Source organism: Odocoileus virginianus, chromosome 30, assembly GCF_023699985.2.
Source record: "Odocoileus virginianus isolate 20LAN1187 ecotype Illinois chromosome 30, Ovbor_1.2, whole genome shotgun sequence".
Lineage (NCBI taxonomy): Eukaryota > Metazoa > Chordata > Mammalia > Artiodactyla > Cervidae > Odocoileus > Odocoileus virginianus.
Window position 1 is genome coordinate 42,374,123 of NC_069703.1, and position 25,052 is coordinate 42,399,174.

The 25,052-nt window shown below is 50.0% G+C and overlaps 2 protein-coding genes across 3 annotated transcripts in view; one reads left to right on the plus strand and one right to left on the minus strand.

The window, feature by feature from the left end:
- The window catches only part of HDAC1 (histone deacetylase 1), a 32,239-nt gene extending 17,632 nt beyond the window's left edge, over positions 1–14,607 (plus strand). For both annotated transcript variants that reach the window (XM_070459090.1, XM_070459091.1), the window contains 12 exons: positions 2,159–2,276; positions 6,675–6,749; positions 8,469–8,607; positions 9,068–9,209; positions 10,283–10,375; positions 11,583–11,691; positions 11,773–11,913; positions 12,474–12,582; positions 12,682–12,812; positions 13,063–13,215; positions 13,737–13,785; positions 14,050–14,607. In XM_070459090.1, the coding sequence (XP_070315191.1) occupies positions 2,159–2,276; positions 6,675–6,749; positions 8,469–8,607; positions 9,068–9,209; positions 10,283–10,375; positions 11,583–11,691; positions 11,773–11,913; positions 12,474–12,582; positions 12,682–12,812; positions 13,063–13,215; positions 13,737–13,785; positions 14,050–14,077 (1,287 nt within the window). In that variant the 3' untranslated portion in view covers positions 14,078–14,607. The remainder of the gene's footprint in view (positions 1–2,158; positions 2,277–6,674; positions 6,750–8,468; positions 8,608–9,067; positions 9,210–10,282; positions 10,376–11,582; positions 11,692–11,772; positions 11,914–12,473; positions 12,583–12,681; positions 12,813–13,062; positions 13,216–13,736; positions 13,786–14,049) is intronic.
- A 190-nt stretch (positions 14,608–14,797) lies between these two features.
- On the minus strand, positions 14,798–17,182 carry MARCKSL1 (MARCKS like 1). The gene is made up of 2 exons (XM_020896094.2): positions 16,875–17,182; positions 14,798–16,066 (listed from the first exon to the last, which is right to left on the minus strand). The coding sequence occupies exons 1-2, from the start codon at positions 16,959–16,961 to the stop codon at positions 15,557–15,559; spliced, it is 597 nt and encodes a 198-aa protein (XP_020751753.1). The 5' UTR covers positions 16,962–17,182; the 3' UTR covers positions 14,798–15,556.
- Between the last annotated feature and the right edge of the window lie 7,870 nt (positions 17,183–25,052).

Consider the following 25,052-nt stretch of genomic DNA (forward strand, 5'->3'; position numbering starts at 1 on the left):
CTTGTCTGGAGCAACTTAGTGGGTGGTGGGGAGAGTGGAAAACCTGGGAAAGAGGAGCATAGGAGAAATAAGGTGGTGGCTGCAGTCAATATTATAGAGGGGGAAGACCATTGTGGAGGTGTAATGAAAGGGGTTGGCAGTGGGTTGAAATGGAAGGCAAGAAGGACAGAGTTAAAGATGACACTTCACTAATAAAACCAGCATAAGAGAAGTTCTGGAAGTTAAATTTGAATGCCTCTAGGCTCTTAACAAGTTATTATGTCCAGTAGAATTTGAAGTGCCTGTGGGATTTGTGAGTGGAACTGGCTGGGAAGCTATTGGAATTGTGAATCTGAAGCTTAGAACATCAAGATGCAGTGAAAGTCTGGGCAGTCACCTATCTAGAAGGGATTGCCAAAGCAGAGCTTTGACATCATTGTCAAGAGTGTAAAGGGCTTAGTATAGTGAAAACAACTTAGTATTTGGAACTAGTACTTGCATTTTTCACTATGGGTTTTTTTTTTTTTTTTTTCCAATAAAACAGTATCTGTCTTTTTCTAAGATTTATTTATTTATGTCTGAGCTTGGTCTTCACTGCTGCTTGTGGGCTTTCTCTAGTTGAGGTGAGCAGGGACTACTCTTCATTGCAGTGCACAGGCTTCTCATTGTGGAGGCTTCCTATGTTGCTGAGCACAGCCCTAGGCTCGAAGGCTTCAGTAGCCGTGGAGCTTGAGCTTAATTGCTTTGTGGCATGTGGGATCTTCGTGGGCGGAGGGATCGAACCTGAGTCCTCTGCATTGGAAGCAGAGTCTTAACTATTAGACCACCAGGGAAGCCCCTGTTTTTCATTCTTAATATTCCTCAATAAATGAGGATTAAATGAGAGTTAGATAGTACCTAGAGCCAGACCTCTGGGTTCTTATTCCAGCTTACTAGCTGTGTAACCTTGGGCAAATTATATTTAACCCCTCTCTGCTGTAGTTTCCTTACTGCAGAGTGAAAATAATAGTATGAACTTTAAAAGGCTGTCTCATACTGGATAGCATATAAAGTGCCTGAAACAGTGGCTGGCACAGAGGAAACAATTACTGTTAGCTGTATTTGAAAATGCTTTATAAACTGTAAAAATATGGGTCATTAGAAAAGAGGCTTGTCTTTGAAGGAGACCCACCTTTAAGGGATGAGAGGAAGAGAACCTTTATTTTTATTAAATTTTTTGGCTGCACCAACATAGCATGTGGAACTTCCCCAACCAGGGATTGAACCCACGCCCCCTGCAGTGGAAATTCAGAATCTTAACCACTGGACCACCAGGGAAGTCTTTTTTTTTTTTTTTTTTTAATTAAAAATTTCTTTGGGAGAATTTTTAAAAAGAGGACAGGCTGAATTAGAATCCTGGGATAACCAGGAAATTACTATGTCAAAGAAGTTTTGTTTTTTTTAAATATTTATTTATTTGGCCTCACCTGGGCCCAGTTTGCATTGTGGCAGGTAGGATCTTTAGTTCAGGCATGCGAACTCTTAGTTGCAGCATGTGGGATCTAGTTCCCTGACCAGGGATCGAACCTAGGTCCCATGTCTTGGGAACAGAGTCTTAGCCACTGGACCCCCAGGAAAGTCCCTCAAGGAAGTTTTTATGGGGAGGATGTGATCAGAATTATTGGTGTGATGATGATTTATAAAGGATTTGCCATCTATATCAGTCAGTTACTAGTCATCCCTTCTTCTTGAACTCTTAGAGCCATTTGGTCCATAGTTGTATATTGTTATATTTAATATTGAAGTAATAATAGTTTGTAAAACAATTTACAAGGAGGTTTAATAATCTCATCCACTTCTCACAGCTTTCTTGTGAAGTAGATGCTATCATCTCTATTTGCCAAATGAGGAAATTGAGGCCCAAGTGATAGACTTGCCACCACAGTTAAAAACTTAAAACAGTCTCTTAGATTTAAAAAATGGTAAAAGAAATAGACTGACCTAAGCGGTGGAGCTTGAGTTGCAGTCTAGGTTGTGAGATACTGAATATCTTTTGATAATCTTGTTTGCTTAACTAGATTATGAGTATCCTGAGGCCTGAATCTAATCAGTAATTTCTTTTTATCCTGTGTAGCTCACTGCTGAGTGAAGACTGGCCATGGTCAAGAATAACATGCTCTTTCTCCCCTCTGTCCTCTAGCGCCCTCACAAAGCCAATGCTGAGGAGATGACCAAGTACCACAGTGATGACTACATTAAATTCTTACGCTCCATCCGCCCAGATAACATGTCTGAGTACAGCAAGCAGATGCAGAGATGTAAGTGCATTCTCTTCCCTCTCTACTTTCAAGCCCCCGTTAGATCTCCCTTCTAGTTGGAGAAACTCACCCTCCCTTCACTTGTATCCCCCAGTCAGGTGACACCCTTCAGGTGACACCATTCAGGTGATACCCCTGCTTCCTAAGGGTACCACAGTGCTTCTTTTGTCTCAGACTGGCTTTGTTTCCTGATTTTGTAAGGAATAGAGACTGAGCATTGTCCAGTTAGGTTCTCAACACCATCCCCTCCAAACCATAATTGTAATGGAGAAAGCAGTGGTCTGGAAGAGGGAGACAGGCGATACAGGTTCCAGCTCTGACTCTTAACTGACTGGGCAAGTCACTTCTTAGATTTTTCTTTTGTAAAGTGGACTGGATGGCATCCCATGCAGCTGTAGCTGCTCTCACTATGTGAGTGTTAGTTGAGAATTTAGCAGCTGCTTAGGACAGACTCTAGTTGATGTCATCTTTGAGTTGAGGTGATTCTGCCTCTGCCCCCTGGAACTTGAAACCAGAACAGGTCTCATTTCAGAAGCCACACTCAGCTTGTAGGAATTATGGTGATTGTTTTAGTTGTGGGGGAAAATATGTTCAGATTTGGGAAGAAATTATCATACGTGATTTCTCATTTGTGTTATTTTAGAAATTATCCTGTAACACCTAAGATCTCATAATAAAACAGTGTAATGGTATTGTCTAGAAGAAGTTTTGAGTAGTTTATGATAGTTTATTTTGGAATACCGGGAAATCTGTGACACTTTTCTTGTTACTACTGGCCACAAGGTAGTCTGATTCCTAAGGCAGAAATTTATTTGTTACAATAATTGTGCACTGCTAATGATTACAGAACTACAGAGACCTTTTTGGAAGCATTAAGCTTCTTTGCCACCCACAACTCCAGGACCAGCTGCCCCATCTAAGGTATTTACTGTCTAAATTGGCAGGGTCTTATTTCATTTCAGTCTGTCTCAAGGTGAGACAGATTCATTCCTTTGCTCTCGATGCCTCTAAGGGGTTCCGAAACTTATTTAGGCCAGTGATCAGGCTCTGCTCTCAGCAGAGAGTCTCTCATTAGTGAAGCAGCTTGGTATTGCAGCAAAAGAATGAGCTCTGATGTCTTAGTTTGAAATCTGTAGCTCTGCCACTTAGCTGTGTGTTCTTGAGGAAATCCACTAGCCTCTTTGAGCCTTGTTTTCTCCTCTTTAAAAGGAAGACGGTAGTGCCTATTTTATAATGGGGTTTGGGGGGATAAGTAGGATAATGTATTTAAAGCACTGTCAGTGAAAGTAAATAGTAGCTTTTGCTCTATGACTTACTGCTTTTGTTATTTTCAAATCTTCCAAGGCAGACAACATAGTAGGCCCTTGGGTGTGCACTAGTTTGGTTCTGGCTCCCAGTTTGCTCCAGTTTTCCCAAAACCAGCATTCTAAAGTTGTACATTAAAAAATTAGGTCTGAGATTTTCTATCATTGAAAGTGGAGGCAAGAAGGATGAGGCTTTCTAAGGACTTCAGGGTACTTACTGACATGAGTCAGAGAGATGTCACTTAGTGCAGTGCTTTATAACCAGGGGTGTCTGCAGAGATAACATCAGGGATGGAGAGCCGAGCTCTTTTTCAGTATTTGCTGACACCTAACCTAGGAAGTTGGGCTTTCCTGGTGGCTCAGTGGTAAAGAATCCCCCTGCCAACACAGGGGACCTGGGGTTCAGTCCTTAGGTTGGGAAGGTCCCTTGAGAAGGAAATAGCTGCCCACTCCAGTATTCTCTCCAGGGAAATGCCAAGGACAGGGGAGCCTGGAGGGCTACAGTCCATGGGGTCACAAGAGTGCAACACGACTTAGCAAATAAACCATCACCCTGAACCTGAGACGTTATACCTCTCATAAGACCAAATACATCAGGTTTCCTTGCTCTTGGCTAGAATGTAATTTAAATGCTTGGTGTTCACTTTGAGACTTTGAGAACCTAAATTAGAAGTTCTGATCTAATATTTAATAATGGGAACATAAATAAATGCATTTTGGTGGGGGGCAGATAGTCTATCAGACCATGAGGCCTATGGTAGAAACATGATAAAAGGAACTTGTGCTAATAAAATGTGGAGGCAAGCTTTTCCATTTTATAAACCTATAGAGGTGAAATGACTTTCCTAGCAAGACAGTGGTAGAATGGAGAATGGAACTATAGTTTCCCGACTCTGGAGTGTTTTATTTATTTTGGCTGCACTGTGCGGCATGTGGGTGGGACTTTAGTTCTCGGACCAGGGATCGAACCCACATCCTCCACATTAGAAGCATGGAGTCTTAACCGCTGGTTGCCAGGGAAGTCCCTGGAATATTTTAAAATATGTTGCAAATAAAATATTTCAGACACACAAAGTATAAAAATAATGTAATGAACATCCATGTTCCTATAATCAGCCTAAGAGAGAAAATATTACCAATATAGTTGAAACCCCCTGGGCATCTCTATTTGATCACATGCCCTTTTTCTTCTACTCCCCTCTCCACCCCATTTCCACCAGCACCACCACCAAGGAGTAAGCACTATCCTGAAGTCCATATTTAATCCCATACATCTCTCTCTGCAGTATGTTTTTTACTGCCCTCTCAACATACATCTCTCCCATATCTCTCATATCTCTCACCCAATATTGCTCCCCATCAGTCTAAAGCCAGGCTAAGAATGAGAAAAATATTTATAGTGGGAAGAGAGAAAACCCATAGAAAAGTCCTCCCTAGTCTCACAGATTAGTCCAGGTGAGGGTCTGCTCTCCCAGTTTACCCCTTTTCTGTCTGTAATCACACAGCTCCTGGGAATAATGGACTGGCCATTTGAGCTGCATATTGATGTGGGGCCTGAAGGAATATAGTTTTTCTCATTTCTAAAATACCAGTTTCTTCCCATGGGGTCTCCACATCAAACAGGACTATAAGCAAAGCTTTAGAAACCCAGACAGGCCAAACCCACCGAAGGAGGAAGCCGCCAGAGAGGGAAATCAAATAAATAGCCTGGCTTCAGGGATCAAAGTTCTTATTGACACAGCCTCCCAATGTTTACCTGGGAAGTGAGGGAGAGGGCCACCTTATGCTTGCCCCCTTCTGTACACCATCCTTTCTCATAGCACTGTTCTTGGCAGGGCTCCAGATCAGAGCACTCTCCCGAGTTTCGGCAGTACTGGGGTTGGTAACTCTTGTGGCTGATGCAAAGCTTGAGCTTCAACTGTGTCTCAACAGGTCACCACAGTCTAAGCTGGGCTCTCCTACCCACCTCATCCTAGGGCTCTCCCTGTTTGCTCGATTTTTATTGATAATAGTGAGTGCAATGTGAAGGCTGAGGCAAGAAAACATGGATTTAGCCTCAGCCCTGCCTCTAACTTCTGGGTATCTCAGCAGTTTCCTTTTTTGTGAGAGGAGACTTGGAGCTGTAAAGTTCTTCTCTAGCTCTGAGTCTGTAGACTTCAAATGTGCTTCCCTTCCTGTCTTTTTCATTTTATTTGCATTATTGTTTGCATGTGTTTCCACATTATGTGTTAGTTTGTACTTTTACTCTTTTAAGCCTGAAATAACTTTCCTCCAGTTGTCACTTGTAGTAGAAAGAGCACTGAACTGTGGGAGTCAAGACACCTGGACTCTGGTTCTACCACTGCCTGGTTGTATAGCCTTGGGCAAGTCAGTTAACTTCACATCTGTTTGTTCCTCTGCACAGTGGGGTTGATATGGGTCCCTATCCATCTTTTATGGAGTTATGCAGATTCAGTGAGATTGTGTATGTGAAATTACTGGGGAAAAGGCCAGAGTATATTTTCATGGGCTTTTAGGACAGACAGACCAATCCTTGAATACTGCCTCTGCCATTTACTGGCAGTTACCTCTTTGAGCCTGTTTCCCCACTTATAAAACAGGAGCAAATCCTACCTCAGAAAGTTGTGTGAGCATAGATGACACCAGGTATTTAAAGCACTTAGCATGGTGTCTGGCATGTTGTTAAGCATCAGTGGATGATAATAAAGGTCTCTGTTCTTTGCTTCCTTGTTGACCAGTTGGAGTGAGATCCAGGAACAAACCCAGGCTGGAATAAGAGGCTAAATTTTTCTCCCTCAGGAATGAAACAACATTTTCCAAGTACTTACTTGCTGAATGCTTCCCCATGTAAGGTTTCTATTAATCTTCTCAAGAATTAGATGAGGTGGATATCATTATTGCTTGTTAAAGATAATAAGCCAAAGCTCAAGGAAGTTAAATGACTGGACCCAGTCCCACAGCCAGTAAGCAGGATGGCCTGGACAAGAACCCAAGCCTTCTGAATCCAAATGCTGTGTTTTTTCCATCAGCTCATAAATATGTAAACAAAACCAAAAGGAAATTGTGGAAACTAACCTTTTCGTGTTTTTTCAAGTCAACGTTGGTGAGGACTGTCCAGTATTTGATGGCCTGTTTGAGTTCTGTCAGCTGTCTACTGGTGGCTCTGTGGGTAAGGACTATATACCCTTCATTAAGGACTGTTCTGGGTTGTACCAGTGAGGTCTGTCTTTTAGGCCACTTCCCAGTGAGGATGACCTGTGACCATGTAAAATGGTCCTGTGGGTTTTTACATTAGGTCCTTAAAATGTTACTCTGCTTCAGTCTGAGCCCAGGTTCAATCTGACATGGTACAGATATGTGTCCTTGCCTGTCCTTTCCTACTAAGACATCCTGTATACAGGAACTCCCTGCAGACCTCATGGGGTTGTTGAGATGCTGAACATAAAAGTAATTTGTGAACTGCAAAGTGCTGTAAAAATGGGAAGTGTCATCATCTGTGTCTTACAAAAGAGCATGGTAATTACGTTTAGAGGTCAGAAACACTCCCCACGTATATCCCACTTCCACTAGTAATATCTATGTTATCTCTGGGGACACCCTACCATTTCTTAACAAATATTTATTTTTCTGTGATCATTGTTTTTTCTCCTCCCCTTTCCCCACCACCTCCCGATATAATCTCAGAAAACAAAGAAGTATACAGAGAAAAAAAATTGACTACAATCACACTGTCCATGGATAAACCGTCGTTATTACCATTTTGGTATTTGTACATCCATGCTTTTTTCTTTGTGCATATATCTGGACAAAACATATATTCATCTATATCTTACAATTTGTTGTATGTGTATAGTTTTGTGCCTCCCTCCTACGATTTTTACTTATTAAATCTGGTTTTTATTTTTATTTTTGGTCATGCCATGTGGCTTGCAGGATCTTAGTTCCTGGACTAGAGATTGAACTTGGGCCTGTGGCAGTGAAAGTGCTGAGTCTAACCACTGGACTGCCAGGGAAGTCCCTACTTAGTAAATCTTTTTTTTTTCCTACTTAGTAAATCTTTAAAATTTATTTGTAATAAAGTTTAGCATGATGTCTACTGGCTGCATGATTATGGAACAACTTCACTTGATATAATTGGTCCACTCAAGTTGCTCTATGTTGGTGTTTTTTTTTTTTCCACACCACGAAGCTTGAAGGATCTATCTTAGTTCCCTGGCCAGGGATTGAACTTGACCCTTTGACAGTGGAAACATGGAGTCCTAACCACCAGACTGCCAGGGAATTTCCTTATGTTTTTGTTGCTGTCAAAGTCATACTGCCACAAAGGCACTTGCACACATGGTGTGTATTTTTCTCTCACTTCTTCTTGGACCTATTTGTACTTCAAGCCTCTGTCTACTACATTTGGTATCTTCAAAATATTCTGGCCATGAACCACAGTAAGAAATACATTTACATTTAAAGTCCAGGTTATAGACGCACTCACGCACACACATCCTCTCTTGCTCTGCAGCTAGTTTCACAAAAGAGTGGTTACCTTTACTGTTATTCTGATATTTTTATTCTGTAGTCTGTCTCATTTAAAATATATATATATACACACTAACCATAGCCCACTAAATCAGTTTTAAGACCTACTAGTGAGTTTTACCACTTTCAGTTTGGAAAACAGTTTTTTTAGAGTAGCCAATATTGTGTTTATTCCCATTGGAGTAGGCAGAGGGAGAGGGCTAGCTGGTGAATTGTACAGTTCAGCTGTTAAATAGGCAGATCCTACCTCTCACTGGGTTCCCATGGTTTTTGGGGGAAAGGGGAGAGAGAGCCAGAAAAGAAAAAAAGGGGGGGGGAGATTTTGTGACAGGCTTGTGTTCTTTCTTCCGGTGCCCAGCAAGTGCCGTGAAACTTAATAAGCAGCAGACGGACATCGCTGTGAATTGGGCTGGGGGCCTACACCATGCAAAGAAGTCCGAGGCATCTGGCTTCTGTTACGTCAATGATATCGTCTTGGCCATCCTGGAACTGCTAAAGTATGCCTGCTTGGCCTTGTCTCTTGGAGGAGCACCTTAGGCCAGGTTCCCACTCCCCTCTCCCCCGGGCTTGCCTCCCTAGTTTGCTTTTCCTAGCGGTGTGCCGGCTAGGATGTGTTTGGTGAGTGTCTCTGGCCATCCTCTCCTTGACGAGGCCTTGATTTGATCTGAGCCCACGGCAAGATCAGGGGCAGGTGCTGCTCAGATCCTGCCTCCAGAATGTCCTTGTGTGGCTGGAGTTGACCCTGGCTGTAGAGTAGGAAGATCGGACTTGGTCGGCTTGGTCAGGCCTCTGGAGACACCCTGCCGCTCTTCCACCTTCCTTCAGCCAGTTTCCACGTCTCTGGTGCTTAGAGATACCTGAGGGAGGCAGCCAGCCCGGTAAGCTGGGACCTGGCGCCCTTGGCGCGTCCCACTCCCAAAGAGCCCCCAGAACCCCCTGACCCCCTTCTGATCCTAGGTATCACCAGAGGGTGCTGTATATTGACATTGATATTCACCACGGCGATGGCGTGGAAGAGGCCTTCTATACCACAGACCGAGTCATGACTGTGTCCTTTCATAAATATGGAGAGTACTTCCCAGGAACTGGGGACCTACGGGTGAGAACTCCCTTCAGGAGCCAACCAGCTCACCCTCAGCTGCCAGCTCTAACTCTCCTATCTCATGTCACCAAAAACCACTTCCTGCCTCTTTTGCCATTCAGAGACCACACACCTGCCACGGTCTCTTTCCCTCTCTTGTTCTGGAGGAAGGGAATGATGAAGCATACAGGTTGTGAGGGATGGGGGCCTCCTGACTCTGCACTTCGCTCCTGGCCACAGCTGAGTTGCATTACACTGTTCAGATGTCCCAGACAGCTTGAATTTTAGGCTAGAAATATCAGGTTCTCTCCCACGGGCTAGGAATTGGGAACTTTGTGAACCAACTTAAGGGTTCTTAGTATTTTTAGGTTACCTTCCCCTTTGACCATCTGACTGAAAGCTGCTCTCTCCCAAGAAATGTACATAAAATTTTACATTTGGTACTGAATAGTTAATAGACACCTCCTCCTACTGAAGCCCATCCATGGACCTCAGGATAAGAATCCCTGGAAGCTAATTTATTAAAGTCTTCTGCTTGTGTTAGCATGGATACAGTGAAACCACCCACTTTGCCATGCCAGTGGCCCTCGGGTGAAAAAATGGCATTAAGTCAGTTTGCTATGGCAAGCATTAGAATAACTGAGCATTTACAATTTTGAAGAATTCTTCTTCGCTTTCTGCCTCCTTCCATACCTCCCTAGAGTTGAGGGTGGGGGAGTAGAGGAGTGAGCAGTAAAGCATTCTGGAAAAGGGTTGCTGTAGGGTGGGTGTTAATTCTGTGGTCCAGCCCCCAGCCACCTTTAACCCAGTCCAGAGGAAGAGATCTCATGCTGTGGGGGTGGGATATTCAGTCTCTGGCCCCATAAATGGTTCTCAGCCTGGGTGCAGACTCTGGTTTATCCAGAGACGTGAGCTAGAGTTGTCCCGCCAATGAGGGGAATGATGCTAACTTGCTCTGTCCCTGGCCCACCTCATGGACCCAGCTTCTCTCTCTTAGAACCACTGCCTCTTTCCTTAGCATTCCAGCCCCTATCCTTGAGCTTCCTCCTAGCTTCATCTTTCAGTTTTACTTTAATGTCCTTCTTGATTAGGATATTGGAGCTGGCAAAGGCAAGTATTATGCTGTTAACTACCCTCTCCGAGATGGGATTGACGACGAGTCCTATGAGGCCATTTTCAAGCCGGTAAGTGGCATTTCCACCATTGGGCTATAAATGGGATTGGTCTAAGGGAGGGGTAGCAAAAGCATCTCAGGGATCTCTCCCCACCAAGAGGCTGGCTGGAAATGAGATGGGTGAACCCTGGATTGCATGCTGTATGACTAGTTTGGAGAACAGAATTCTTCCAAGTATATATCTGAATCTGTTATCAACACTGTTGTTACACAGGAATGTCTAAGGCATGATCTGTGTCCTTGAAGACCTCACAGTCCATGGTGTAGTCTATGGTGTGGGAGGCAGGCACATCCCCAACAGCGTGTGGTCAGTGCTGTTTTTGAGGGATGAACAGAGGAATGAGAGAAACTGCCCTGAGCTGGGGAAAGGGTAGTCAGAGGTGATTTCACAAGAGGTGGTGACATTTGAGCAGGACTCAGAAATGAGGAGTTACTCGTGTGAAGAAGGCGGGGGCTAGAGGGGAGGGGTGGCAGAGGGAACGGCACCAGCAGAGGCACAGAGGTGCCAATATGTAGCATGTAGGTCTGTATGATTCGGGGAAGGGTGTTGAAAGATGTGGTAGAAAATATTCGTTGGAAAAAAAAAAAGAAAATATTTGTTGGGTTAGTATTTCAAAGGGAGCTTTGAAGGCCATGCTGAGGAGTTAAATCTTCACCTGTGAGCAGCAAGGAACCAACCATTACTAGAGTAGTAACCTAGTTAGGTCAGGTAGTAGTTTGGCAAACACCAGGTGCCTACTATTAATACATACCTAATAGTAAGGGTGACAGAGAAGCCTGAGTTACAGTCTCCGTCTGCAGTCACATTGGAATCTAGTTGTGAGAATGAGATATACGAAAGTGAGGCAGCTCCTTATAGTGTGAGGCTCAAAGTCTGCAGGAGCTAATGCACAGAGCAGATGCAGCTCAGGGTCAGAAGAGCTTCTTGGAGCCAGTGGTCCTGGACCTGGAGAGCAGGGAAGGATGTGGGGAATTGATGAGGAGGCTGTTTAAGGCTCAGCATTACTAGAGCTAGAAGGCTCCTGGAAAACTGAACAAAGTAGGGAAATGGGAAGCCCAGATTGGTGCTCCCTTTTCTCTACTCCTCAGCCCGGGGGAGAGTAAAAAGGTAGGAGTGGTTAATAAGGAACAGAAGAAAGTGCTGTACCCATACTTTTCAGCCTGAACCCCAGATAGGTTTTCTTGAGGGTGGTGGTGACCAGGTTGTGTCCTTTCAGGTCATGTCCAAAGTAATGGAGATGTTCCAGCCCAGTGCAGTTGTGTTGCAGTGTGGCTCTGACTCCCTGTCTGGGGATCGGTTAGGCTGCTTCAATTTGACCATCAAAGGTGAGTCCAGGTAGCATAGGGATGGGCAGGCAGGGTCCTGCTGGGTGCTTCTGTAACTTGGCACCCCTTCTCCCACCAAAGGGCATGCCAAGTGTGTGGAATTTGTGAAGAGCTTCAACCTGCCTATGCTGATGCTGGGAGGAGGTGGCTATACCATTCGTAATGTCGCCCGGTGCTGGACATATGAAACAGCTGTGGCCCTGGACACGGAGATCCCTAATGGTAATGGCGCCAGGGCCAGGCTGGGCCAGGCAGTGCTGGAGCTCCTGTGTCCTTGAGCTCACACCCTCTTCCCGTTGGCTCTGCAGCGTCTTCCTCTTCAGATTCTGATTCTCTTGCTAGCCTCTTGTGATTTTCAGACCATAGCCAACAGTTTTTTTCTGAGTCTTTTAGCTGCCCCTGTCCATTCTCCCTTGACTTCTGAATTATCAGTAGTTATTTATAGCTTTGGAATTCATACTCTATAGGGTAATTGGGATATGAGTGAGGGAGTACTCAGAATAAGTATTGCCTAAATTTTTCTAAACCAGGGGCTTCAGCCTTCTCCTTATACACAGGCACTGTCACACACACACACAGACACCACTGGTGTGGACACGGGAGAATGGCTGTGGCTTTTAAACAGTTGAAATTCTATAGGTACCCAAGTCTCACCCCATCCTGAAGGCATGCTTCTGTTTAATAATTGGGCTGACAAGCCCAGATAAACCTGCAAATGCTTTTCTCAGGGTTCCATGGTGGCCAGATCTCTTAACTCTCTCACCCCCCCCCACCCCAATTAGAGCTTCCATACAATGACTACTTCGAATACTTTGGACCAGATTTCAAACTTCATATCAGTCCTTCCAATATGACTAACCAGAACACTAATGAGTACCTGGAAAAGATCAAGTGAGTATACCCCCACCCCACACACCCCTAATTGAACATTTCAAGCTCAGGTTGGTCCCTGACCAGAGCCCAGCCCGACCTCTCTACCATTGGCCATAGACAGCGACTGTTTGAGAACCTGAGAATGCTGCCCCACGCACCTGGGGTCCAAATGCAGGCCATCCCCGAGGACGCCATTCCAGAGGAGAGTGGCGATGAGGATGAAGAAGACCCTGACAAGCGCATCTCAAGTAAGACCCAGACCCCAGGGGCCTCTACTTTCCTACTCTGTAGGCTCTTCTTATTTCCCTCCACTGTTCCTGGCTCCACGTTCTCTCCAAGCTGCCCAGCTGTTGAGAACCCCAAGTGCTCATACCTGTAGGGATAATTTAATTTAGAGTCCAGGTCCCCTTCCCTCAGTGTCTTTTGTGGAAACATGCAGAAAAGCAGTCTTTTCTGAGAGAATCGGCTCTCTCACTGGAATGTTCCATTACCTCCCAGTCTGTTCCTCGGACAAACGAATTGCCTGTGAGGAAGAATTCTCCGACTCTGATGAGGAGGGAGAAGGCGGGCGCAAGAACTCTTCCAACTTCAAGAAAGCCAAGAGAGTCAAAACAGAAGATGAAAAAGAGAAAGATCCAGAAGAGAAGAAAGGTGAGTTTGGGTTGGGCCGGGACTTGGGTCTTAAGCCCCAGGCCCTGGAAGATGAATTTATGTAGGGCACTGGGGTGGGGGTGGGGGTGGGGGGCTGACTTGGCACTGTCAGCCCCTTGGGGTACTCCTTTCTGTGGTTCCCAGAAGTGGCCCACAGAAGAATGAAACTCCATTCGTCATCCTCACTGGCTGACTGAGCCCTGCCAGGTTCCAGAGCCAGGGACATGCCTGGGCTCCCCTTGGTCAGGCGCGGCTCTCACATACCACCCAAGCCCTTTCCCAGTGCTTCACCTGTTTCCCAGGGGGCTGCCTCCACCCACTGGGTTTAGGCTCTAGCAGGCTGGGAAACCGGTCCAACCTGTTTGTTCTCTACAGGTCTAGCTGGGAGGGCTTGGGATGTACTTTTCTCTTTTGTGTGTCCACTGAGCTGTGATGTTGGGAAGGGGTTTCAGTGTAAGTGGAGATCCCATGGGTCTTTCAGAGGGGCCGCCCTTGACCATCCCTGCATTCTTATGTTCTAGAAGTCACAGAAGAGGAGAAAACCAAGGAAGAGAAGCAAGAAGCCAAAGGGTGAGGAAAGAACTGCCTGTCTTCTTGCTGGCATTGGAGCACCAGCCCCTTTGTCCCAGCACACCAAGAGGGACAGCTGGTCCAGCTTACAAAGGCCTCTTTCAGGGACCAGTCTGTCGTTTCTGCAGTTCTAGGCAGAGCTAGGAAGCCCCAGCCTTCAGCAGTCACCTGGGCAGCCAGGGGCCCGAGGAAGTCATTGTACCCTTCCTTTTTCCAAGGCCTCTAGGGTGGGTTATCTAATGCCAGTCTCTGCTCTCTCCACAGGGTCAAGGAAGAGGTCAAGTTGGCCTGAAGAGACCTCTCCAGTTCTGGCTTCTTGCCAAATCCCCACCTTTATCCCACAACCCTTCAGATTTTATATTTTCTATTTCTCTGTGTATTTATATAAAAATATATTAAATATAAATATCCCCAGGGACTAGACAGGAACCAGGGCCCTGAGGTCAGGGCACACATTAGGTGAGCTTTTCTAGTAGCTGCCTTGCAACCCATCCCTCCCAAACTCTTGAACCCTAATGGGTACTGGGTAAAAGGGATCCGCTTAAGCAGCCATAGGACAAAATCTTGAAGTGCCTGCTTCGTAGCTTTGAAAAGGTGCCCTTACTGAGCATTTGAGAAGGGGGTGGCTGGGTCTTCAGGGACTTCCTGTTGTTTTTAGGCTCTTAAGGTAACATTGGCCAGTTTTAGATTGGTTCTGTTCTCATGCCTGCCCTCTCTGTCTTCCCCCAATTCTGCAGGTGAAGATTGGTAGTCTAGTTTACTTTTTGAGATACTATATTCATTTTTGTGAGAATCTTTGTAATAAAATGGTACATTTCTATACTCTCTTGAGCTCATCTCCACTCTGTAGTATCCCCTGGGTTCACGTCTCTGCCCTTCCGGTGTCCATGAGAACCTGGGCAAGCCTTCAGCGAAACCCCAGGCTTACCTGTCTTGATCCCCCCGTCAAAGCTTGAGGTTGGCCAGTCTTCTCACCTTCACCCCCAGAAGACCACTCATGAAAAAGCGCCACTAAAGGGACAACATTTATTCCTTTTCCAAATGTTACAGTAAAACCAGGTGGAAGAGAATGGTTTTAGCAGTTAGAAAAAAAAAAAAAAAAGTACAAATCTGGGGTTTGGCCATTAAAAGTTATTTACAACAATGGGAGGGGGAAAAAAAGACAACAAGAAGTTGTTTCACATTACAGACCTCCCGCCCACCCCAAAGCTTAATACTTGCTTACCAAGTCAAAAAAGGAGACACGGGTTGATTCACAAGCTGGAGGTTTGAACTTGAGTAAGACATTTATAAAAACCTAGACAGGGGCAGTGTTCTCCCCAGCCCAGGTGCCACTAGGCACAGCACAGAGACTAAAAACAGGGGAAGGCTGGACACTCAGGGTTTGGGGGTGTAGGCACCCCCACATCTGGCTCAGGGATTTGGGGAGTAAACAAAACCTACTTGGAAAAGAACTGGGGAAGAAAACCAGCAAATGCCTTCGGCACAGGTGGGGACAGGGAAGGAGGTAGGGCCAAGGGCAGGAGCATTTCACATCACTAACCTAACTTGGGAAAACTGCAAGGGACCATCTTCAACTGGCCTTAAGAGGAAGACCAGATGGATGATGGGAGAATCCACAGGAGGGAGAGGAGAGGGAACGTGGCTAGGGGGCAACAGCCCCTTCCTTTCTGGGCACAGGAAGGCAGCTGGGGCACCAGGTCCAGGCAGTGACCTCACAAGGACAGCACAGTTTTTGCAGCTTAGAGATCACCCACCTGCCCCCACCCAGCTACTCATTCTGCTCGCTGGCCGGTGCAGGGTCACTCTCTGGCCCCGAGGGAGTGGATGGCTCTGCGGCCTGGGGCCCTGCCTCTTCTGCGTCTCCTCCCTTGGCGGCAGCGCTGGCCTCTGCCCCTTTGGCCTGGGGCTCCTGGCTCTCGGGGGTGGCAGCAGCCTTCCCTTCCTGGGCAGTGCCCTCCTCGCCGCAGGCACTGATCTCCCCCTGCTCCTGCTCTTCCTCTGTGGGTGAGGAGGCAGACGAATCACCCCCACCCTCCTTCCGATTTCTCTTGAAGGACAGGCCGCTCAATTTGAAAGGCTTCTTGAAAGAGAATTTCTTCTTCTTCTTGGGGGTCTCCTTGGGGGGGACCTCCCCCTTAGCCTCAGCGCCCTGGCTAGGGGGTGCTGGCTCGATGGCATCACCAGTGGCCCCCGCTGCCTCCTCTGTTCCGTTCACGGGGGGCGATTCCCCTTCACCTTTGGGGGATAAGTCTCCATTGCTTTTCACGTGGCCGTTCTCCTGCAGGGCAGAGAAGACCGCAATGAGGGTCGGGGCTCTAACTCCCCTCACCCAGCCCACCCAGACATCGGGGTCCCCAGTCATTCCACCGCACCCCCAGAGCCTGGCTGTAGCCTCACCCCAGCGGCATCCAGTCAAACCTCCCTCTCCTGCCCCGCACAGGGATACAGAGGCCGCGGCCGGCAGGAGGCGCTGGGGTCTCGGGGCCCCCCACCCACCTCTCCCGGGGCGCGCTCTCTATTCCGCGCAGGACCGCCCGAGGCCGCGGATCCCGGACGGGCGGGGGAGCCGTGCAGCCGATATTGGGCGGGAAGCCGCCCCGGGGCGCTGTTCCCTGCACCTGGACGGCCTATTTTCCCAGCCGCCGGCTTTGTGTAAAAGGCCCCCACCCACCGCAGGCTCTCCTCACATCGCGGCTCCTCCCTTAAAAAAGGCATTGGGATATTGAGGTCGGGTCTGCGGGGGGAGTGCCCTCGCCTCCGGGCACCCGCCCCGCGGCCCCCGGGCGCCCCCTTGGCGCGGCCCAGCAGCGCCTTTGTTCCCCGCGCGGCACTCGGGGCGGCCAGGGGGCAGCGCCGGGGGCCGGGGCCGCGAACAAAGAAGGCGGCGGGGCCCGGCCGGCGCCCCCTCCCCGCCCCTCCCCTCGCTTCGCCCGCGGGGGCTGCGGCGCCGAGAACAAAGGGACCGGGCGGGGGAGGGGGCGCCGCGTGTCCCGGGCCGGACAAAGCGCGCGGCCCCGGACCGGGGCCCTAGAGGGGACGAGGTTCGAGAGGAGGGGGCCAGGTCGGGCCGTGCCGAGCGCACCCACCTGTCCGTTGACCTTGGCGGGGGAAGCGCCTGCTGCCTCCTCGGCGGTCACGTCGCCCCGGGGAGCCTTGGAGCTCTGGCTGCCCATGGTGGGGGTTTCTGCTGGGGGGGCGCCCGGAGCCACCCCGGGCTCGCGCCGCAGGGGATAGTTCGGTCGGGTGGGCCTGGCCGGCGGAGGGGTGGGGCTCGCGTCTGAGGGGGAGGGGTGTCGGGGGGAAACCAAGCTGCACCCCCGCTCCGCGCCCAACCCGCTAGCTGCGCCCACCGCCGCTCCGCTCCGCTCCGCGCCAGAATGCCGCCTGCCGCCCGCCGAGCCTCCTATATATATGCGCCCGGAGCTCGGGGCGGGGCCGGACATTTAAATAAGCGCCCAATCGAGGGGCGGAGGCGGACCCAGGCCGCGGGCCCCACTTGAACGGTGGGCGACGCTGGCGGTCTGGTCCCCCAACCCACTCGGCTCCCGGGGGCAGGTGGGGTTCAGGGCGGGATGCAGGGAGGCGGGTCCCTACGCGAGCTGGGCAGAGAGGGGGCTCCTAGAGGAAAGAGAAGGAAGCAGTCATCCCCTCCTCTCACCGCCCACCTCTCAGGGTGGACGCCCTAGCTCCTGGAGTGGCCCCCATCTTCTTAGTCCCGCATTGGCAAGCCCTGTCAGTCTCCCCCTAGAACTGGTCGAAGGACTCACATGCCCAGACTCGTCAGCCGGCAGGCTCCAGAGAATGTGGTCATGGCAGCCGCAGGGCCCTAGCTGGGTTCTGTGCCCCCTCAGGCCTGGAGATGGGTCCGAGGTCCCGCCCACGTGCTGCCTGCCCCACCAGCCTGGGAGGCCTGCCCGGCCGCAGGGTTAGTCTGGTGAGTCTGGTGAGGTTGTCCCTTGTCCCTCCTGTCAGTCCCTCGGTGGCCAGTCACACTAAGCCCCAACAGACAAGCTCACCTTTTGGTCCATCTTCTCTCAGACCCATGACAAAGTCCCCCCTGGGGGATCTTAGCAGGTATTTCCATCCCCATTAGAAAGCTGAGGAGCCTGAGGCTCAGAGACCTGGACATAACCTGTCTGACTTCAGCACTCCCTGGTCACATCCGCTCCCCTACATCAGGGTTCCCCCCAAGACAGCAGAGGGAGCCCAGGAAGGGGCTCAACAACCCTTAAAACACTCCAGCTCCTCAGGAGGAGAGGCCTTGGATGGACCCTTGAGCCAGCCCCCAAGCTGCCCACTCCAGCCTTCATTCAGCCCTGCCTGAGTAGGGGACCCTGGAGACAGGGGCCGGGTGGAGGTGGCTGGAAACTGCAGCTGGAGCCTCCTGCCGCTAGTCCAGGCCAGGGGGAACCCCAGAGTCCTGGCTGGCCCCGGATGTGTGCGTCCGGCTGCTGCCCTCAGCCCCCAGGAGGAAGGAGATGGGGGCTGGCGGAAGCCAAGTGTTGCAAAAGCAAGGCTGTGTGTCCTGGACAGCTCAGCACAGCCTTCCCTTGTTCCCTCCCTCCTACGAGTAAGGTCTCCTGGGAGGCCTGAGGCTGTGAGGTGTGGAGACACCCCAGGGCCTGAGAAATCAGGAACTCCCACAGATCTGACGACAGGGCTGAGATGACTTCTACCTGCAGCGCTCACTCCTGTAGCCTCCACCCCCACCCCTACTCAGAGACTACAGAATACTCTCGGCTTCATTAACGCCGTTTTTCAGAGTGGGCACAGATTCGGAAAGGGAAAATGACATGTCCAAGGATACACAGCAGATACCAGTAACTGAGGGTAAGACAGAATTTGGAGAGACCTGTAAAAAGGGGCTGTGAGCTTATATATAAGGAAAGTCCCGGAAGCAGTCTCTCTGGAGATCTGGGGCTGCCTGGTCAGAGTGGGAGGCAAGAAGAGCCAGCTCTTGGGACGGGAAGGCGCACCATGCCCTATGGCAACTCACTGACAGGACAGTGACTTCTCCACCCCTGCCAGTAAGGGATGGACATCGTGACCCGCATTTCTGTCTTGACCACAATAGGGAACCCACAATGCTGCCAGGCGCTGCCAGCTCTGGCTGGCAGGGCTCAGATGAAGGCTGTGTGAATCCTGGAGGGGTTGGAGTCAGAGGTTAAGATCCCAAGGTCCCCAATTTCCAGGCTCTGCTCTGGTGGGGATGAGTGGCGCATCGTTAGGATGATCCCAGGAGGAGAGGGGAGCCATCGAGGGCTAAAGGACCCTAAGTCCCCAGAGCCCCAAAAGGAGGCTGGTCCACAAGGGAGCCCTGCATCCCCCACCAGACATGGAAGGAGGCTGAGGAGGGGGCACCTGAGAGCTGAATCCCTCAGCAAATCCAGGTCCCAGCTGAATTCAGCTTCTGGAAGGGGGAAGAGGCTTGGGATGCTGCGGGGGGTGAGTGGGGGTGGTACGGCAGCCCCCACAGCCCCCTCCATCCACACTGCGGCTCCTTTCTCCCCAGCTGCTGCCAGCCCAGACAATGCGCCCATTGTTCTGTATCTCCAGGGGCCTGTGTGCAACTGTGTGTGTCTGTTTCTCTCTGTGTGTGACTGTGTATTGCTCTGTATCTGTCTGTGTGTGAGAGAGACTTTGTGACTCTGTGTATATGTGTGTGTGTGTGTGACCAGGTGTGTACTTTTATAGCTGTGTGAGTTTGCATCTTTGTTTGGCAGTGTGTATTAAGGATGAGAGAGACAGGCTTGGTGACTCTCGATGACTTTCTGAGGCTTTCTGGGTGTGTGTGCCTGTCTGTCCTTGAGGTTGGGTTGGTGACTGGCTGTGACTGGGTGTGTGACTATGAGTGTATGTGCATAGGAGAGTGGCTACTTTGTGTTTGTGTGAGTGGCTGTGTGTGCCTCTGCGGGTCAGATCGTGGTGATCAGGACCTTTGAGAGTGAGCTTTTGCCAGGACAGAGTGGCAGGGGCAGGAAGAGTGGGGACTGTGAGATGGACAGGGGAAGGGAAGCTGAGAGACTAGAATTTTCCCACATCTTCCATCTGTCCCAGTTCTCCCATAAAGACTCAGACCCTGGTCCTGGCCTGAGATGCTCCTAGTTCCCATGGACAGAAGGGAATGAATGGGACCCCAGGAGAGCCCTAAAGGAGGGGGAGGGCAAAAGAGAACACCACCTCATAAAGAAGGCTGTGGGGGCATGGGAGGCCTCTGAGGAGGGTCTTGTGATGGAGATCAGGTTAGATGCTAGGTGAGTGGGCAGGATCCTATCAGGAATGGAGGACGGGCCTTCCAAGGGGAGGGACCAGCATATGCCAAGGCCTGGAGAGGGGAAGAGACACCAGAGGACCGCTAGGTCCCAGTGGAGACCTCAAGAATGGTGACTTGGAGCAGCCCATTTCCCAGCCCCAGGGTCCCCATCTCCTTCCAGGGAGGATCACCTGGACCCAGAGACTTTATAGCTCTAGCCCCAGCTCTGCCTTCCTTTAATTGTAAGCCCGTTCTCTCTCCTCTCAGGCCTCAGTTTGCTCATCTGTACAGTGACAGCTTGGCCTCTGTGATTCAAGTGCACAGACTGGAGTTCCTCCTTCTGCTCCTACGTGGCAGAGTGTCAGCTGTGAGTCACGCCGGGCCCCTGCCCGCAGGGGTTTCCCATTGGGGAGGCTGGCAATGCCTTAAGAGGAGAAGAAAGAGCTAGAGCAAGGTCAGAGGAGAGACCTGTGGGTTGCATGGAGGAGGGCCCTGTGGGAGGGCCAAGCATTGGAGGAAGAGCTTCCAGTAGCACAAGGGAACAGCAGACGGTCTGTGTGGAGTGGGGGTGAAGGCAGAAGCTTGTTCTAGAGCAAAGTTAAAGAGACAGGGTTCTAGGATCGGGGACTGACTGGTACAGGGATAGGGTGGGGACATGGGAGTGAAGATTTCTGAGTTTTCTGTTTGGGGTCCATGATCCCATGATTGAGATAGGGAATCAGAGGAAAAATAAAGCTGGCAGGGGGTTGTGGAATTTAACCTTGTTGAGTCTGAGGAGCCCAGGGAAAATTCGGGGAGCCGTCCAGGAGGTAGCCTGTACGCTTCAGCACATAGGCATGTGATCATGTTTCCTGAGCCAAAGGCCAAGCCCCAAAGGCCAGACTCTGGCTAGTGACCTTAAAGGGATAACAGACAGAAGGTTTTAAGTCAGAAGTGACCCCAGGAAATCTGGATCTCTGGTTGCTGCTAGTAAGAGGGTGACTGGAGCCAAGCAGTGCATGAGGTCACCCAGGAAGTCCTGGGGCAGTGGGAGCTCTGCCATTAGCCAGGCCAGCAGCAGGAGAGGGCCCCAGGGAGGGAGTCAATGGGAGGGGAAGGACAAACCCTAGAGCACAGAAGCATGGGGATCCTTGAGCACTCGGGAGCGTTTTGAAAAGGTAGGGATGACCAACGGTAATAATCATAGCTGCTACCAATGCATGCCTGCTATACCACGTTACTGCGTGACCAGCGTTCCCCTTTATGGAGCCGGACGCTGAAGCCCAGCCAGGTGGAGTGTTCATTAAGCAGAAGAGGAGGAGGTCAGGTCTAAGAGAAAGTGGTTTCCAGGCCCTCTGAGGAGCAGCCTCCACAAAGGGTCCGGCGGCTTCTGGTTTGGGAGGAGCCCTTGGGGACGTCAGCAGGGAGAGCGTGGCAGCTGCAGGACCGGGTCCCTGGAACTGGACTCCCCAGCACCCTGGGTTCTGGCTGGGTTGTCAGCAGGCCAGTCCTGGGCCTGGAGCCTGAGTCTGGATACTGGGCACCTCAGGGACCCTTCCCTGACCCACCATCCTACCAGTCACCACATCACAGAGACAGGGATCTGGAAAGTTGCTTTTCAGGATTTTAGGCCACTCAGCCCTTTTATTCCTCCCTTTCGCTCCCTCTTCCCCTGGTGTGTGTGTGTGTGTGTGTGTGTGTGTGTGTGTGTTGGCAGTGGTTGTGCAAACTGGATAAGATCCAGCCACTATCTAATAGAGTTGTCTCTCTGGGGCTCAATTTCTCCAATAGCTAAGAGGTGTGTAATCCCAGCTCACCTGCCTATCTCCCCCAGGCTCAATGAGGTCACCAGAAATTCAACCCAGTTCTGGGTTGCCCTTGGCCTCTCCCTTGCCCCTGGCCCTCCCCCTTTCCCAACTTTCAGTTTCTTTTCAGATCCTCAGGTGCCTTTGTGGCGAAGAGTGGCCAAACCAGTGGAATTTGGATTGCTAACAAATTTCCAGCCAAAATCCCCCATTTAGGGGAAGTCCCTTTAAAAGGGAAACTGAAACTCTCTCCTAGTCCAGTCCCAAGTCCCACCCCTTCCTCTCCACACTGCTCAGATCTTGCCCCATCACCTCTTCCATTCAGCCTCCTCCCCCAAATGACTTGGATCCAAGCTCCAGCCACCTTCCTGCTTTCTGACTCTGGACAAGTCCCTTCCCCTTACTGAGCCTCAAAATGCCCACTCCATACAGCAAGGACATGTGGCACCACTTCGGGTTGTGGCAAGGGTTCAGTCTCTGACTAGATGAACCTTCAAAGTCGACGAAGTGGTGTTGGAGAAGACTCGTGAGAGTCCCTTGGACTGCAAGGAGATCCAACCAGTCCATCTTAAAGGAAATCAGTCCTGAATATTCATTGGAAGGACTGATGCTGAAGCTGAAACTCCAACACTTTGGCCACCTGATGCGAAGAACTGACTCATTGGAAAAGACCCTGATGCTGGGAAAGGTTGAAGGCAGGAGGAGAAGGGGATGACAGAGGATGAGATGGTTGGATGGCATCACCGACTCGATGGACATGAATTTGAGCAAGCTCCGGGAGTTGGTGATGGACAGGGAAGCCTGGCGTGCTGCAGTCCATGGGGTCTCAAAGAGTCAGACACAACTGAGCAACTGAACTGAACTGAAGGGTTCAGTAGGTATTGTTGTGTTGAGGCAATGGTAGTGGTAAAGAAATGGCTCCATCATGTCCCAGCTATGTGGCTTTAGGCCTGCTCTGAGCCTCAGTCTCCATATCTGTAAAATAGAAATAATGATTATAACCCTTTCTCAGGGTTATTGTGAGATGAACGACCTAGTATCATGACATAGAGCCCTAAGAACTAAGCACCTGAAGAGTGCAGCACGTGGGAAAAGTTGACAATGTTCCTAAGAGTGATTATGTGAAATCCTGGGCCAGGGCCATTCTCTTCCCTTCCTACCCTAAAGATAGGAGGTGGGTGTCTAGGGCCACCCTGGGATAACCTTGTATCCCCTCCATCAACTTTCTTCCTGTGCAGGTGGTAGAGGGACTCTTCTAAGGATGCTGAAGTGTTCAGAGGGAAATTTACTGGGCTCAATCAGTTCCTTAAAAGGGAAAGGAATCTGCCTCTCCCCAGAACCCTGAGGATTCTCTTCCTTTTCTCTCACACTCCAGAAGTATCCCCCGGGGACCTTCTTTTAGTGATTTTTCCCAGAAAAGACATACTGTGGACACCCCTTGACGTGCACATCATCTGTCTCCTCCCAGCTCCTCCTCACATTCTCCTTCCCTCCCATCTGTGTGCATAGGGAGGTCTGGCATCTCTGGGGACCAGCCTGCAATGCTCCAGGTTGTGCCTCAGAGATGGGACTCCCAGCCTCACTTCCCTCCTCTTTCTTCTTGGCCTATTGGTCTTCAACTCTCTTGGCTTTTTAGGTCCTCAGGGCTGATCTTCTCCTACTTCAGGGCCTTTGAACAGTCTGTTCCCTCCACCTAGAATGCCTCTTTCCACTTCTTTACTGGCTGGATTCCTACTCTTCTCTTTTTTTCTCTCTCTTTTTTTGCCATGTGGCATGTGGGCTCTTAGTTCCCCGACGAGGGATGGAACCCGTGCCTCCTGCAGTGGGAGCATGGGGTCTTATTATGCACCGGACTGCCAGGGAAGTCCCTCTGGTCTCTCTTAAACCACTCCCAAGGACTTTCCAGATTCCCCAGGAGGAAGAGATGGCTCTCCCACCACATACTCCACACCCCTGGGCTGAGGGTTCCCACTACTCAGCTGCCCATACCAGAAACCTGTGCTGCATAACCAGGCCACCCTCATCAGCTCATCCTCCCCTGTCTCCATCTCCACGATTGGCCCTTCTCACCTGGACCTGGGCCATTTCATCAGCCTTCTCACTTGTCTCTCTGCACAAGTCCAGCCCCTCCATTCATTCTCCTCTGCCTGAGAATTACTTTCCAATAGGGGGTGCTCAATGAATAATCTGTTGACAGATGGAGTAAATGAGTGAAGGAATGAATGAAAGAAATGTAGAATCAAACACATCCCCCTTGGCTTCAAACCTTTCTGTGGCTGCCTATGGCCCTCAGAACAAAGTCTGTGCCTTACATTTGAGATCCTCACTGATTCCCCATAGCACACTCTGGGCTTTCCCCCAAGCCCTAGCCTGCTCTCCTTCCTGTATTCACGTGCAATTGTCTTTCTTCTCTGCTATGCAAGAAGCGATGTTGAAATAATCCATGATGGGAAGAGATGGTAGGAACCTAACTAAAGAGAGCGGGGAGAGTGAGCCAACACCAACACTTCCTGGATTAGACTAGACTCTGTCCTCGGGGCTGGGGACTACGAGCAGGGCCTGGAAGCTTCAGTTTGAGATGCCTATTAGCGTCCCCGTGGAGACATCAGGCTGGCAGTTAATAATCTATGAGCCTGGACTCCAGAGGAGACCTTTGGAGGCCTCCCAAATTTGAAGCCACAGGACTGGATGGGATTCACTGAGAGAAGTGGCTCAAGAAGACACCACCAGGGCCTCTCCAGCATTGAGACTCTGGATGGGAAGCCAGCAGGTGGGTTCAGCTCATGGGCAGAGAAAGGAAGAGAACCAGGAGAAGGGTATCCTGAAGGCTGAGGGAAGAAATGGCTTCTAGAAGGAATGTGTGATCTGCCAGCTCAGATGCTGCTGAAGGTGGAGGAAGACAGAGGAGGAGAGGTATAGGAGGAGTTTGGGGGGCAGAAGTGACAAGTCTTAACAAAAGACAGGATGATGGGAGTCAGGAGGTAGGGCCAAGGATGGTGCCTGAGGGTCTGGCTTGGGAAATGGGGGGAAAGAGGTGCCAAGTCACACACAGGAGGTCTAGAGGAGGAGCAATGGGGCACCACAGAAATGGAGAGGTCAGCTTTGAACAGGTTAAGTCGAGGTGCCTTTGGAATGTTGTTGGGATCTAGGCATCTGGAATGAAATCTGTATTGGAGAGAAGATCCCTGTATGTGTGTGTCTATCTGTCTCTGTAACTCTTCTCTGTC